Source organism: Aedes aegypti, chromosome 3, assembly GCF_002204515.2.
Source record: "Aedes aegypti strain LVP_AGWG chromosome 3, AaegL5.0 Primary Assembly, whole genome shotgun sequence".
In the NCBI taxonomy this organism is placed as follows: Eukaryota; Metazoa; Arthropoda; class Insecta; order Diptera; family Culicidae; genus Aedes; species Aedes aegypti.
This window is the reverse complement of record NC_035109.1, coordinates 148,911,153-148,924,795: the sequence shown is the minus strand read 5'-3', so window position 1 is coordinate 148,924,795 and position 13,643 is coordinate 148,911,153. Positions and strand designations below refer to the sequence as shown.

At 38.8% G+C, this 13,643-nt stretch overlaps 1 protein-coding gene across 9 annotated transcripts in view; it reads right to left on the bottom strand.

The window, feature by feature from the left end:
* LOC5572946 (ubiquitin carboxyl-terminal hydrolase 32) overlaps positions 1-13,643 on the bottom strand; it is an 85,809-nt gene that overhangs the window by 38,820 nt on the left and 33,346 nt on the right. For all 9 annotated transcript variants that reach the window (XM_021851797.1, XM_021851806.1, XM_021851805.1 and 6 more), the window contains exons 3-4: positions 12,530-12,764; positions 1,663-4,313 (exon numbers count right to left, since the gene is read on the bottom strand). In XM_021851797.1, the coding sequence (XP_021707489.1) occupies positions 1,663-4,313; positions 12,530-12,764 (2,886 nt within the window). The remainder of the gene's footprint in view (positions 1-1,662; positions 4,314-12,529; positions 12,765-13,643) is intronic.

The window sequence follows — 13,643 nt, the reverse complement described above, 5'->3', positions numbered from 1 at the left end:
GAAATTTCGACGAAACCCCATAAAAAAAAATACAAAAAAAAAGAGTTCAGAAATTATCGTGGTTTTTTTCGGAAGAATCCTTAAAAAAAAATCCTGGAACCACAGGATTGTATTTTAATGGCACAGCTGGAAGAATCTCTGGAGTAATTCATGTAGGAAACTCTAAGAAAAACCTATAGGAGTCCTAGGGAGAGTATTTCGTACAGCAATCGCTGAAAGTACCTCTAAAAATCCTAACAAATCCTTCAAGATAGTCACTTGGAAAAGGTTTGGGGCAGTGAACCAATTGTCCCAACATGCAGCAACAAAGACATTGTCATCCCCTATTCTTGTTGCAACAATTTTATTCCGCAACATCAGTTTATCAGCACTTGAACAGAATATGACAATGATCGATCACTACGTGCGCAACGATTTTCTAGGCTTCGCATTGCAATTTTCGAGAACTTTCTCCGAGTTGGTAAGCGTTGACACATTATCGAACAGCATCCATAAAACAAATTTGATTTTGTGTTTAAAATAACTGATAAATCGCGAGTTGAAAATGTTGCGCTTTGTGATTGTCATGACAATTTTACTTTTTATTGTATCCTTATCCGCAACAGTTGGGACAAACGGTTGTGAGCGAGCTTGCTTTGTTGTTTGTTTTTTGTCTGTTTTGGTGACAATTTGATTCACTGGTTTGGGGGCATAATTTGACAGGAGTAATTCTTCCAGTAAACTCTGTTAGAATTCATGAAGAAATTCCTACACAAAGTTCTTGGAGGTATCCGTAGACGAAATATAAAAGGAACCCTTGGAGAAATGTCTTAATGAAATTATGTCTAAACGAATTCTTAGAAATATTCAAAGAGGAAACCTTGAAGGGATCTCTGTAGGATTTTTTTTAAATCTAGCTACGTTTTCTAAAAGAATTTCTAACGGATTTCAACCCAGACGAGTAACCCATGGAAGCCATTTCCTAGAGCAACCCATGGGAGAGTTGTCATGGGATATAATGAAGAGATATCTTATGAAAATTTTGCATGAGGTGTTCATTTAAAAACAGTGTGAAATCTTTGAGTAATTATTGGATGAATTTTTGAAGACATACTGAAAGGCTTCTCTGGAACAACCTGTGGAAGGATTATAAATGGAATACCTAGAGAAATACCATTCTTGAAGAAACCCTATGACGAATTTCTGTATTTTTACATATTTTGAGACAGTGGGGCCTTTCTTAACCGAGTGGTTAGAGTCCGCCATCGGAAGGTGTCTCGATTCGATTCCCGCTCGGTCCAGGATCTTTTTGAAATGGAAATTTCTTTGACTTCCCTGGGCATTTCTTTGACTTCCCAGGGCATCGTACCTGCAACACGATATACGAAAGCGAAAATGGCAACTTTGGCAAAGAAAGCTCTCAGTTAATAACTGTGGAAGTGCTCATAAAAACACTAAGCTGAGAAGCCGGCTGTCCCACTGGGGATGTTAATGCCAAGAAGAAGAAGAAGAGACAGTGCAGTGGCAACATGGCGCGACGGTGCGGTAGTCTAATTTAGTAATCTTTTCTCATAGAAATGACTAAATTTGCAGAGAAGCTTCTCAAATTAAACTTTGAGGAGGTATACTTTACACATTTATGAAATTATCAATTCGGCAGCTATCAAAACTAATTGTACTTACCCAACACTTCACAGTAGGTGTAGTTCTCCACGGGCAGCGGCAAACTGAGCAGGCTGAACGGATCGAACCGTACCGAATCGCGACCACAGCCCGTGCAGGTCACCTTCGACTTCAGCTGCCCGTAGAACAGATCCACGATAATACTCTGATTGCGGGCGTGGTGCTGGTTCCACGCTTCCGCAGCGACCACGACATCCGCCCGGCCGTCCGAGTCTTTCAGTTCACTGTACGGCTTTTCCATCACCCGGTTCAGATCCTCGTGAAGGGCGTCCAGCAGCCAGTCCAACAGTTCTTGCGAATCGTGCTGACCACCGCCGGAGAACTGCGGAGCATGCTTGGTAACGCAGAATCGAAGCTTTAGGGGGGCGATTGATCGCTGAGATGCGGTCCACACTTCTCGAAGAAGTTCGGCGTAACGCATGGCCAGTTGACCTTTGGTACCGAGCTTGTTGGCCATGTTCAGTTCGTACATGTGCATCTGCCGGATGAAGTACTGCGTCAAGGGTTGTGTGTTGAATAGGACTTGTAGTGCGGCGTTCATGAAGCAAGTGTTCCCTAGATTGTGCAAGCCGGTGGCACCGGGAGGGTGTTGGGATTGTATAGAGGCAATTGTTCCACGACGTTCCAGATTGTTATGGCTGTTGCTGTGAGCGATAGTGAGAGACCCAAGCTCTTCGGGCCACGTGAGGTCTTTGTTGCGAATCTCCAACAGAAGTTGATCGTTGTCACTGATGGAAAGCTCCTGGAGGGTGTTGTTGTCCTCTTCAAGCAGATAGGGGAATTCGGTTACGCCGTTTGGGGTCGGTGCCAAATGCCATAACCGGATGTCTTCGACTCGGAGCTTCAGTCTTTGGCAGAGAAATTCAGCAACCTGTTTGACGGTCGCAAGCCTACTGAATGCTGCTGTGTAGGCCAGATACTTCTTCGGCGGCTGCAAAACATTTGAGGCAGATGTGTTGGAGTAACTGCCGCTGGTTAGTGCGCCATATCCGCCGGAGATATTGCTCCACGCGCTGTTGGAATTCTGCTGTTGCTGAGGAGATGGAATTTGATGGCGCAGAATTCGCAAGTTCAGGGGATATAGTTCCAACTCTACATCGCCTGTGCTGAGAGGTTGAATAACTTGCCTTGGTAGTGGTAGAGGACCTCCGTACCACTGGGAAAGAGCTTTCCACAGAGAATCCGGGACTAATTCGAAGTCTCTATGCTGTACGAGAGTCAAGTCCCGTTTCAATCGCCCGCCTTCCCCCGTCAGCGTGGGAATCTGCTTATACAAGATCGGTGCTATCAGACTTTGGTTATCTATCATTCCCGGTGGACCGCCTGGATGTCTTCCGCAAGAAATCCCACTGCTGCCCGACCCTAGACTAGACGAATCGCCAGTATTAAGTAAATCTCCCATGCTCTCGGTCGAGTTGGATGTGAAGCTTTCATCGCAAATCATTGCTTCGTCAACTCCCGTGACGGCACTAGCTGCGTTATTCCTACTGATCGCATAACTCGATGCAATTTTACAGTGCACACACGAAGAGTTTGTCGACGGTTGAGTATACTGTGACCAATGGTGCCACCAATCCGATGAAATCAAATACCAGAACTGACCGACTTTGTAACCCCTGCGAACCTCTCGAGCTAGCCACCCCTTTACAATGTCCCCTTCTAAATGCTTGCACTGCGGTCGCAACCCCAACACGATATGACACACTTCAAACAACAGATCCAAAAACGGTTGCACCAAATTAATATTGCTCTCAATACTCCATATTAGGAAATCCTCCTGTGTAAACCTAAACTCCGGCAGAGGATCCGGAATTGTGACGCATTCTCGAACCGTTTCGCTACTGCCCATGCAGAGTTCATTCGCACGCTGGTACAACTCTCCCATCATTTGCTTGCTGGTCAAATTTTTGTAACACGCCGCATTCGTTTCTTTGGCTACAAACAACAAAATGTCCACCATCTTCCCAACTTCCCCAAAGTTCAACACCCCGTCCCGATCGATATCGAACACTTTGAAGCAAAACTTGCTCCTCTCCACATTCGGGCCCCGACAAGCTGCACTTACACCGCAGCACAGCTCCTTGAAATCGATGTGACCATCGTGGTTCTCATCGAATGCCAAGAACACCCCACCAAGCGCTGCCTTCGGCACCGGAGGGCTTATCAGCGGCCCAAGCGATTCCAGGTCCAACTGCCCAGTCAGTGCCAGACCCTTCAACAGCCAGAACACCTTTTCCAGATCTCCAATGTCCTGCTCCTCCAGATGAGTGACCCCCGCCAGACTCTGGTAGAAGGTGGGCGTCTCCAGCTCCGAACTGAGATTTACGCATGCATCTTGGAGAAGCCACTTGGACAACACCGTGGCGCCCTTGTATATCTGGATCCATGATTTGAACTGTTCGAACGTGACCCGATCGTTCAGGCCGAAAAGGGCTACCGTGTATTTGGGCAGACTGTTGTTTTTGCTCACTATCACCTGATTGTTGTTGTTGTTGATAGGATTGCTACTACTATTGCTAATACTACTGCTGCCGATGGTCGAGGTGTTCAGTACGTTGCTTTGGTACGCTGTTTCAATTTGTATGGCTTTCAGGAACTCCTGCTTTAGGATGTGAGTACCGGATTCGTTGCAGTACAGGTTCCACAGAAATCTGAAATGAGAAAAGTTAATAGCAGGGGTTTAGTAGTTGAAGGGGGCATATTTCAACATAAATATAAGTAAATGTAAAAATGGTTTTCCGGCGAAGCTAATTAGGCTGATTTATTCTAGTGGTAACTTCCGCGGCAATAAAGAAAAACATGCTGATGGTATCTGGATTCGATTTCCGGTCGGTCCAAGATCTTTTCGTAATGAAAATTTCGGCTAATACTTGCAAAGTTGGAAGTGTTTAGACTGCAAACCTTGGGTGAACTTCGTTTGAAAGCGTGAAATCCGAATCGAAAATCCAATCTCCCATATCTATAGCTTACCATCTGATCCCCACCATAAAAATATGGAACTGTTAAATTTTCAGGTTTTTCGGTGGATATTCAAAGGTGCTCCAAAGAATAGATAGGTTTATGTGGAAATTACTATGGAGAAAACGTTTTGCACAATTACGAAACAAAAATTTTGAAAATAAGATTTCTCAATTGGACCCTGGCTCTAAGTCCTTTTGGAAATTATATAAAATTTTGAAAAACCCTAGAAGCCAATACCGGCATTGAAAGAGGAAAACAAATTATTACTAGCTAATTGCGAAAAAGCTCAAAAACTTGCTATGCAGTTTGAAAGTGCGCACAATTTTAATTTAGGACTTACTAGCCCAATTGAAAATTAAGTTACTCTGGAGTTCGAAAATAATCTCAATCAAGAGAACGTTTTCGAAAATGCCTGGGAGACTGATTTGGAAGAAGTGAGAACTATTATTAAAAAAATCAAAAATATGAAAGCTCCTGGCGATGATGGAATTTTCTACATTCTCATCAAGAAACTTCCAGAAAGTAGCTTATCATTTTTAATTTATATATTCAACAAATGTTTGGAGGATGCTACTTTAGTAGTATATCCTGGATGCATTGCTGGTAAATCTTAAGCTAAATCTCTGTAAGCATTCCTGAACGGACTTCATGGGAAAACACAGAACAAATTTATTGAGACATCTTTGAGAAATTTCTGTAAGAATCCCTGGATGATCTCCATGATATCATCTGAAGAATACTTGAAAAATTCGTAAGAATTTCTGAAGGAAGGATTTTTTGAGGTTCTTTTGGGAGAACTTGTAGGAATCATATGTACAATTGGCGGAAGAATGTCTTGAGGAAATCCTGGGAGAATCGTTGAAGGTTTCTTTCTTTTCATTTTATACATGTGGAAATTACGAGACATACAGTCACCCCACAGTTATGGATAGCACACAGATATGGATCAGAGTTGGATCAAAACGGTAATATCTCATCAACCTGAGTTGCAATTACGCAGAACACATTTTACCTACGAGAACCATAAATCTGTACAGCATCACAATCAACTATAATTTGCTTAAGCATATGTTTTTCGTCCGTAGGAAATTAAATGTGAACTGTATTCACAGAAGCGTTGATTCATAAGTGGGGCATTGAAACCCTCACCACAGTTGTGAATCAAAGATAAGACGATTCCGAAACAAACGCCAAAACGTATGCTTTCACTAGCACACCATTCGTTTACCTCGCAGATAAATTGCTGTTATAGTGCTTTGATCCATAATATGAGTCGATTTGATCCAGATTAAAGAACCCTCCTCTCCCACCGATCCACATCTGTGGGATGGACAACGTTTGAAGTTTTGATAGAAAGCGACACTTTTTCGTGGATAATCTCGAATTTTGAGGTGTATTCCCAAAAACAATCATTTTTTGTTCTGAAAAATGACCTTTAGTTGATCCATATCTGTGGGGTGACTGTATCTATCGCGTTCAACTGCTGAACGATTTTCCGCAAGAAATCCTTGAAGAATTCCTTTGAACATTGTTTTGTAATTCACTGGAGAGGTTTCTGTAAGAATCACTGGAGGACTTCTATAGGAATTTCTGGATGCATCCTGGATTAAGCACTGAAAAATTCTAAAGCTTTTTCGAGCAACCTGCGAGTGTTAAGGGATTCCTGCAGAACTGTGACGTATAAATTGATGGATCCACATGGATTCGCACCAGGATTCATTACAAGGATTTTTCCTCAAATTGTAGTAGAAACTTAATTTTGGTTACTCATTATTCATTAAGTTCATTGAAAATTCTTCAAGACCTCACGCAGTAACTTTCGTAGAAATTTTTACATCTGGAGAATCATTATCGAAGTTATGCTACATTTTTTCTAATAGAATTCTATTACAAAATGGCTTTATTACAACCGAGAGATCTATACCGATAACTTGACCCGCCAAGAAAATGTATCGTTTTAGACTTAAGGTAGCTCACTGTGCAAAAGACACCCTTCACAGTGTTAGATTTAATACATTTACTTTACATAATCATACAAACGATATCTACTAAATATCAGAATAAAAATTCATCGGGAAAATAGTAAAAATATGATATTTTACTCAAAATGCACATTAGAGTCCTTGAATTACAATCCAAGTTCACCTTCGAAAAATCTGAGAACGAATTGCTGAAGAATCTGTGAAAAAATCTCTAGAGTTTATAGAATTTATGCCAGGGTTATCTATTATCCATTTTGGATGGCCTTATTTTATGATTTCTCATACATTGCACGCAGAAACTTATTGAATGATATTTTTCAGAAATGTTTCAACAAAACGTTTGGGATTCATTCCAGACATCCTATCTACATACCAAAAATAACAAGACTAATACTTTCAAAAACAATAGCAACATTTCATATCTCTAAGAATTTCATTGAAAATTCAGGCAGGGCTGGTAGCGGTTAGACAGCAAAATAATAGTGACTTCAGTTACCAAATTGATCAAAATAATGACCAAATAGTGAATTCAAAACTACAAGTAATAGTCATAAAATAGGCTAGAGATAAAAATACGTTCTATGTGGATATTAACCAAGGTATTGGGTGAATTTAAAATGTAGATAATTGCAATCTACATCTATCTATCCTCTGCATATCTATCTTCTATCTTCTATATGAATACAAATGAAATGGTGTTTGTACGTCACGAAATGGTTTGAGAACGGGCTATCAGATCTAAAAATTCTTCTACAGTTATGTTCTTGAAATGTTCATTGTGTTTGTGTGTATAAATACCTCAGGATATTGAACGGGAAAGTCAGAAAAACGAGAGTGAACGTAACTGTCATTTTATACGGGACGTTTCATGGCGTTTTTCAACAGGCTACTTAATGGCAAAACAAAGTTTGCCGGGACCACTAGTTTGAAATGGTTTTTAACAGTCATCTGCCCAGGATAAAGGCCCAAACGCAATGATAGCGGAACGACAACGGAAAGCGGACCGGTTCGTTAGCATGAATCACACCATTCCGACTGAGCTATCAACGAATCAAAGTGAACCAATACTGATTCGACTAGCAGACTGTTGGAGATTTTACTTCTCATTATTTTTTCGGGGCGAATATTAGCTTGGTATATGTTACTATTATATATTTATGATTTCAGTCGGAAGAAATCTCGTAGTTTATCAAATACATAAATAAACTACGGAAAACAAACTCATGATAGACTTTTAGCGAAATTTCTGTGCAACAGGAACTTACTGGCCAAAATTTATTGATGAAGAAGATGTACAAAACGAATTATTTAAAGCATTGTTTTAATAAATCTGTGGAATGGAAAGAGGAAAAAATTTTCGGTTCTGTGGCGGATTTAAAAAAAAAATCGTGAATGTATTTCAGAACATCCTGAAAAACAATCCTAAATTAAAAAACAAGCCAAAAAATAGAGGCTCAGGCAAAATTTGTGGTAAAATTTCTGTAATTCTTCAAAATTTAATTCTTTCAAATAAACACGAATTCAAGAAAACATATGATTTTTGACGAACTCGAGATTAACTGAAATAGATGAGTATCGAAGATAAGTAATTAGAAAATGACCCACTGCGTACTTAAAATATATAAATTTCAACTGATCGTTTCAATTAATGAATGATTGAAAACTATCATATCACTCAGTGACGACTCGTAACCTCACGTTTTATCTGTTCTACTATCCTGAAAATGAAAAATGTTGCATACTTTTTTTTGTATATGAATAGTTAACCAAAATCGTGTAAAAAAACAGTATCAAAGGTTAATGAATGGAAAAAAACGTATAGCGTATTTGCTGGAATTTCGAATGTAATTTCTGAAATGATTTCTAGCAAAATTAGTGCTCACATTCGAAGTTCTGGACAAGTTTTCAACAAACTCGTATTTTTTCACAAATCGTCTCTTTCTAGAGGAGCTTTGATGAGTTTCTTTCATAAAGCATGTTTAAGATTCCTTGTATAGTCACAGATTACTGCAGAAAGTTCACTAGTAATTTGTTCAGCAGGTCTGTCATGTAGGGGCAATATGAACATAGAGTCCGCGGCTACAAGCCATGCTGAAGGTGTCTGGGTTCCATTCCCGGTCGGTCCAGGATCTTTACGTAATGCAAATTTCCTTGACATCCCTGGGCATTGAGTATCATCGTACCTGCCACACGATATACGAATGCGAAAATGGCAAGTTTGGCAAAGAAAGCTCGCAGTTAATAACTATGGAAGTGCTCATAAGAACACTTAGCTGAGAAGCAGACTCTGTCCCAGTGGGGACGTTAATGCCAAGAGAAGAAGATGATCTGCTACAGAACGCTTCAAATAGCCAGCACAACAAAAAGCGTAAGAATATTTGTTTCAACACTCGAAATATTCGCAAAAATGTTCAAATATGTTCTTTGTTATTAAAAGCTTATAATTTTGGCAGTTTTAAAGTAAGCCTGTAAAACAATTATATTTATTGTTCTGGTATATTTTACCAATCCATTGAAACTTCTGATAATACTGAACAATTCGTGCTTGAAAATAAATTTGTTTGTAAATAAAATTACCGTAAAATGGGGTGTTAACCCGAGTAGAAGAAAATAACTACTGAATACCAAATTGAGGTATTCCATACCAGATAATTTCCAATACTTACAACCTGAATGAGGTATGAATGAGCCCTGCATAAGAGGTAAAATACCTCAAATAATACCTTCTGCATATTCTACAAATACCAAGCTGATAATTAGATCAGGTATTGTAATACCTAAATAATACTTGATGAATTTTCACATAAAAGTGAAATTTTTCAATACTAGTTCAATACCTCCAGCAGTCCTCAATAGCTGTCGAATACCAAAATGAAGTATTTTTAATTGTTTTAAACATTTTTTTAAATACCATTATAATACCAAAATGAGGTATTGATAACTGAATAATACCTAATTGTGGTATGATACCAAAATATGGTATGCATAAGTTATTGGCGAGTTATTCTTTCCTCCTCGGGAAGGGATGAAAAAAAAATTCGAATTTTAAGCAACTTCTAGTATGTCAATAATTGAACAAAGTACAGCCCTACCATTCTCTCGTCGTGTATATCAAAAGCCAAATACAATTATGAGGATCCCATGACAAATTTCTGAGATAATATTGAAAATGTGTGATTTTTGACGGAAATACAAAATGGGGTGTTAAGGAATTTGAGTTTCGTAAATAAAACTATATTTTTCAAACAGCAAAACATAATCTTGTTGGTCAATAACTTTGGTGCTGTCATTCAATTTCATTAGTTATGTTCAACCTTAATCAGATAATATATCAATATTATTGAACTTGGAACTCCTGCAAACGCAAACCGTTTCATTTTGACTGCTAAATTTTTCATAGTTATTAATCCTATTTGAGTACTATCAAAACATCATAAAATTGTCTTGAAATGATTTTTATAATTATATGCAACAGGATCATAACCTAAATATTTTCAGTTTACGAATCCTGTAACCTATGCAGAGCAACTTCGTAAGTAGTCTATAATATAAGGATAATTTCAACAAGCTTTTTGTTTAAATAGGGGAAATGGTCAATTTGTCCTTAAAATAAAACACTACACTAAACAAAGTATTTGCATGCAACACCCAGTGGCATGGTCGAAAAAATACCGAAGAAGAAAAGTGATCCACTATGGAAAGGAAATCTAACGCTCACTATATAACACGTTAAGTGCCCGACGAGGCCGCGAAATTTCTCAAAAAGAGCTCAGAAATGACAGAATCTAAGTAACGAGAGTTACGCGAAGAGGCTTCTTTGAATGATTGTTCTCCTTCGTCTTCGAAAAAAGCCCCTATATGTTTTGCTGATCTGTTTGATAGCTAGACGGTTTGAAAGCTCGATAGATTTGGTTTACTCTCTGCGCAACTTTTCATTTATAGACCATGAGAAATGATAAAATATTATTATTGTTTACCACTTCATAGGATTACTACTAAAAGAAACAATAGCTGCAAAACCATTTTGCATTTCCAAATAAAATAATCATTCTAACTTTCCAAACATTTTACCAGTATGTTCAAACAAGTTTTGAAAATAAATGTTTTCCAATTTTTTCAAATTTTTTACCAAAAAAAAATACATCTTCCGTTGAAAAGGGAAGGAATTAATATCTTTCTCGACATTTGATTTCCAAATCACACTATACTTGTCTTTAAAATGAAAAGCTGACTAATCTCAAATTTCATTTCCATCAGATCACGAAAATAGTGACTTTAGTAACAATTTTTCTGAAAAGAGTGACTTTAGTGACTTTTTCTTGGAAAAAAGTGACTACTAAAAGTCACTAAAAAGTGACTTGCTACCAGCCCTGTTCAGGAGTTAAGGTGTCAAAAAGGACGTTTTAAAATGTCAAAAAAGAATTCAAATAAAAATTGAAAAAGAGACCTTCCATTACAAATATAACCCTTTGAGTGACATGCCTTGAAACAGCGCCCAAATGTCTAAAAAGATACCTCGATCTGTTTCTAGTCCAACACTGTGAAATCGTTTTCTGATGAGAACAATTCATAAAGAAACACAATTAATTTACACCTTAATAGATAGAAACACTGGAATATACACATCAAAGAAAATTATGGCTACTCCCAGCCTACCTGAATATGTATGCTTAGTAACTGATCTCAGACAAAAACGGAGTAGTAATCACTGATTTGTGCTAAGTCTGTGCTAAGCTTCTACGGGTTGCATTCTAGGATTAAAATTTATACGAATTATTAATTGAAAAGCCTTTTGATTGGCTAAACGTGGAGCAATTGAAAGGTGGAAACAACAATACGAAAAAATTATGATCTTATAAGGGGAGTTTAGTGCCTTTGCGTTTTCCTGAATACAAATGAAATATTTGCTTCATGTGATCCGGTGATTAGTACACAAAAAAAAACACAAATTGCCATTCATTCGTTGTAATTCGATAATTGCTTTTTTGCAATTCCGTTGCAAATCAGCCTACTTTTTATCAAGAGAATGGACAACATAACGGCCTACTTTTCATACCGAAAGAAACAGTGCTGAAAAGTGCTACTTTTCAGCACTAATATCAGTATCGAAAAGTAGCACTTTTCAGTACTGTTTTGGGAGTTATCAAAATGACGTCGGATTGCATCCATGCGTCATTTATTCTATTGTTCTGATTTGTATAATGAACCGAATTGAGTCGGATTCGAATTGTAGATTTGGTTTTAGAATCAGAAGCTAGTTTATTATGAGGAATTGTGATTAGACATAGGATGTATCTATAGGAGGCAGTAGAATATGTGAGATCACAACAAAAAAGACGGGATCTTTATGGGGCGATTCGTCCATGAACGTAAGGCCGTACTTGAATTGGTCCCAAAATGATCGGCAGTTCATGTTCGGTTTGTGTAGGCAGATTGGAACATGAGAAACTACTGTACACCACAGAAGAATATTTCATGCGGAATCATACCTTGTCCGTTCACGAATTTACACTAAATCAGTTTGATTCCGGGTGATGCATGAAAATTTATGACTATCATGTCTATGGTCATACTACAGCATCACAGCCTACCTGATTGAAAAATATCGAGTCGCTTCAACGCATGGATGCCATGTGGATTCTCTTGAAATATGATTGTGTTCCTTAAAATGATCTAACTAACAGCATTTTTCGTAATTGCAAAAAATGTTGTATGCAACGCGTTCCAAAACTCGATTTTTTCAGCACTCGTCGTATTTATCCAACTCGGCAAGCCTCGTCGGATAAATGTACGACTCGTGCTGAAAAAATCTTCATTTTGGAACTTGTTGCATAAATAACTATTAGCCAAACAATGTTTGGATAGTGACCCCAACCTCACCCTACACTACACTGATTGAACCCTACCAAATTTTCAAACCTTACCTGATTTTCTCCTCCTGGGTGCCTTTGGTGAGCAGCACCAGCCCACACAGCAGTTCCTTGAAGGTGATCCCCTTGGGGGTCCCACCGCAGGCCGCGTAAAGCCAGTCGGCCACCACCGTCGGAACGCCATCGCCGAGGACATCCTGCACGAAGGCACTTTTACTGAGAACCGTACCGCTCGTGCCGGCTGATCGCTTGAAGGCATCCTTGATTCTTCGCAGCTCCGGATCCGTGACTGAAAATGAAAAAGAGAAAAAATGTGTAAAAACCAGAGGGATGGCATCATAGTTTTTTAATATGGTATTTGACAGGTCTTGTTGTGCCTTCTTATCGGGAGCATAAATTTATACTCCAGTTGCAATTTTCACGCACACTCATATATTTGTTGAATGTTTACCATCCGTATAAGGGAAAATGGGACAAAATGCGCCAAACAAGACAAAAACTGCGCATAGCTGGTATGTGAGAATGTGCATTGAAAGTCTTCGGTTTTCTTAACAATTTTTATCCGCGTTAGCAATGGCATTTAGCTATCGATCCCGCGCATCGATATTGGTTGGAAACTTATGATGCGAAATGTTATCATCGTTATAATTGTTCTTCAGATTATGAAAATCGACACCGCAAGAAGGAAAACAACACTTCATTGTGCTTTTCACGATCATGGAAATGCAACTTACTTTTATTTTAAACCGCGAGCTACGCTATGGCAATAATAACGAACAATATGCATAGATTTTGTGTGCCTAGGTTCGTTTTCCCACATTCGCACCAGCTGCATTGCTTATAGCGTAATAGTATTGGTGAGCGCTGCTTGCGTTCGATAAGAGGCAACAAAATATGGCCATCATATCGGTAAAAACAATGTCAACAAAAACAGTTAAGGTAGCGTCGTGCAAAATTATCGCACGGTTTCCAGGTATGTATCGTCAGAGAATCGTTGTTGTTCAACCTTATCAGTCGTAAGAGCACTGGGTAGAGGAGGGTGTTTGCTGTCTACAAAGCTAACATGAGTGCGCAGTTTTATCGCCGGTGTTCTTATCAAATGTCGGCTTTAGTTCTATCATCGAGGTTCGAGAAATTGGGAATATATGCGTGTGATTAAAACCATAAT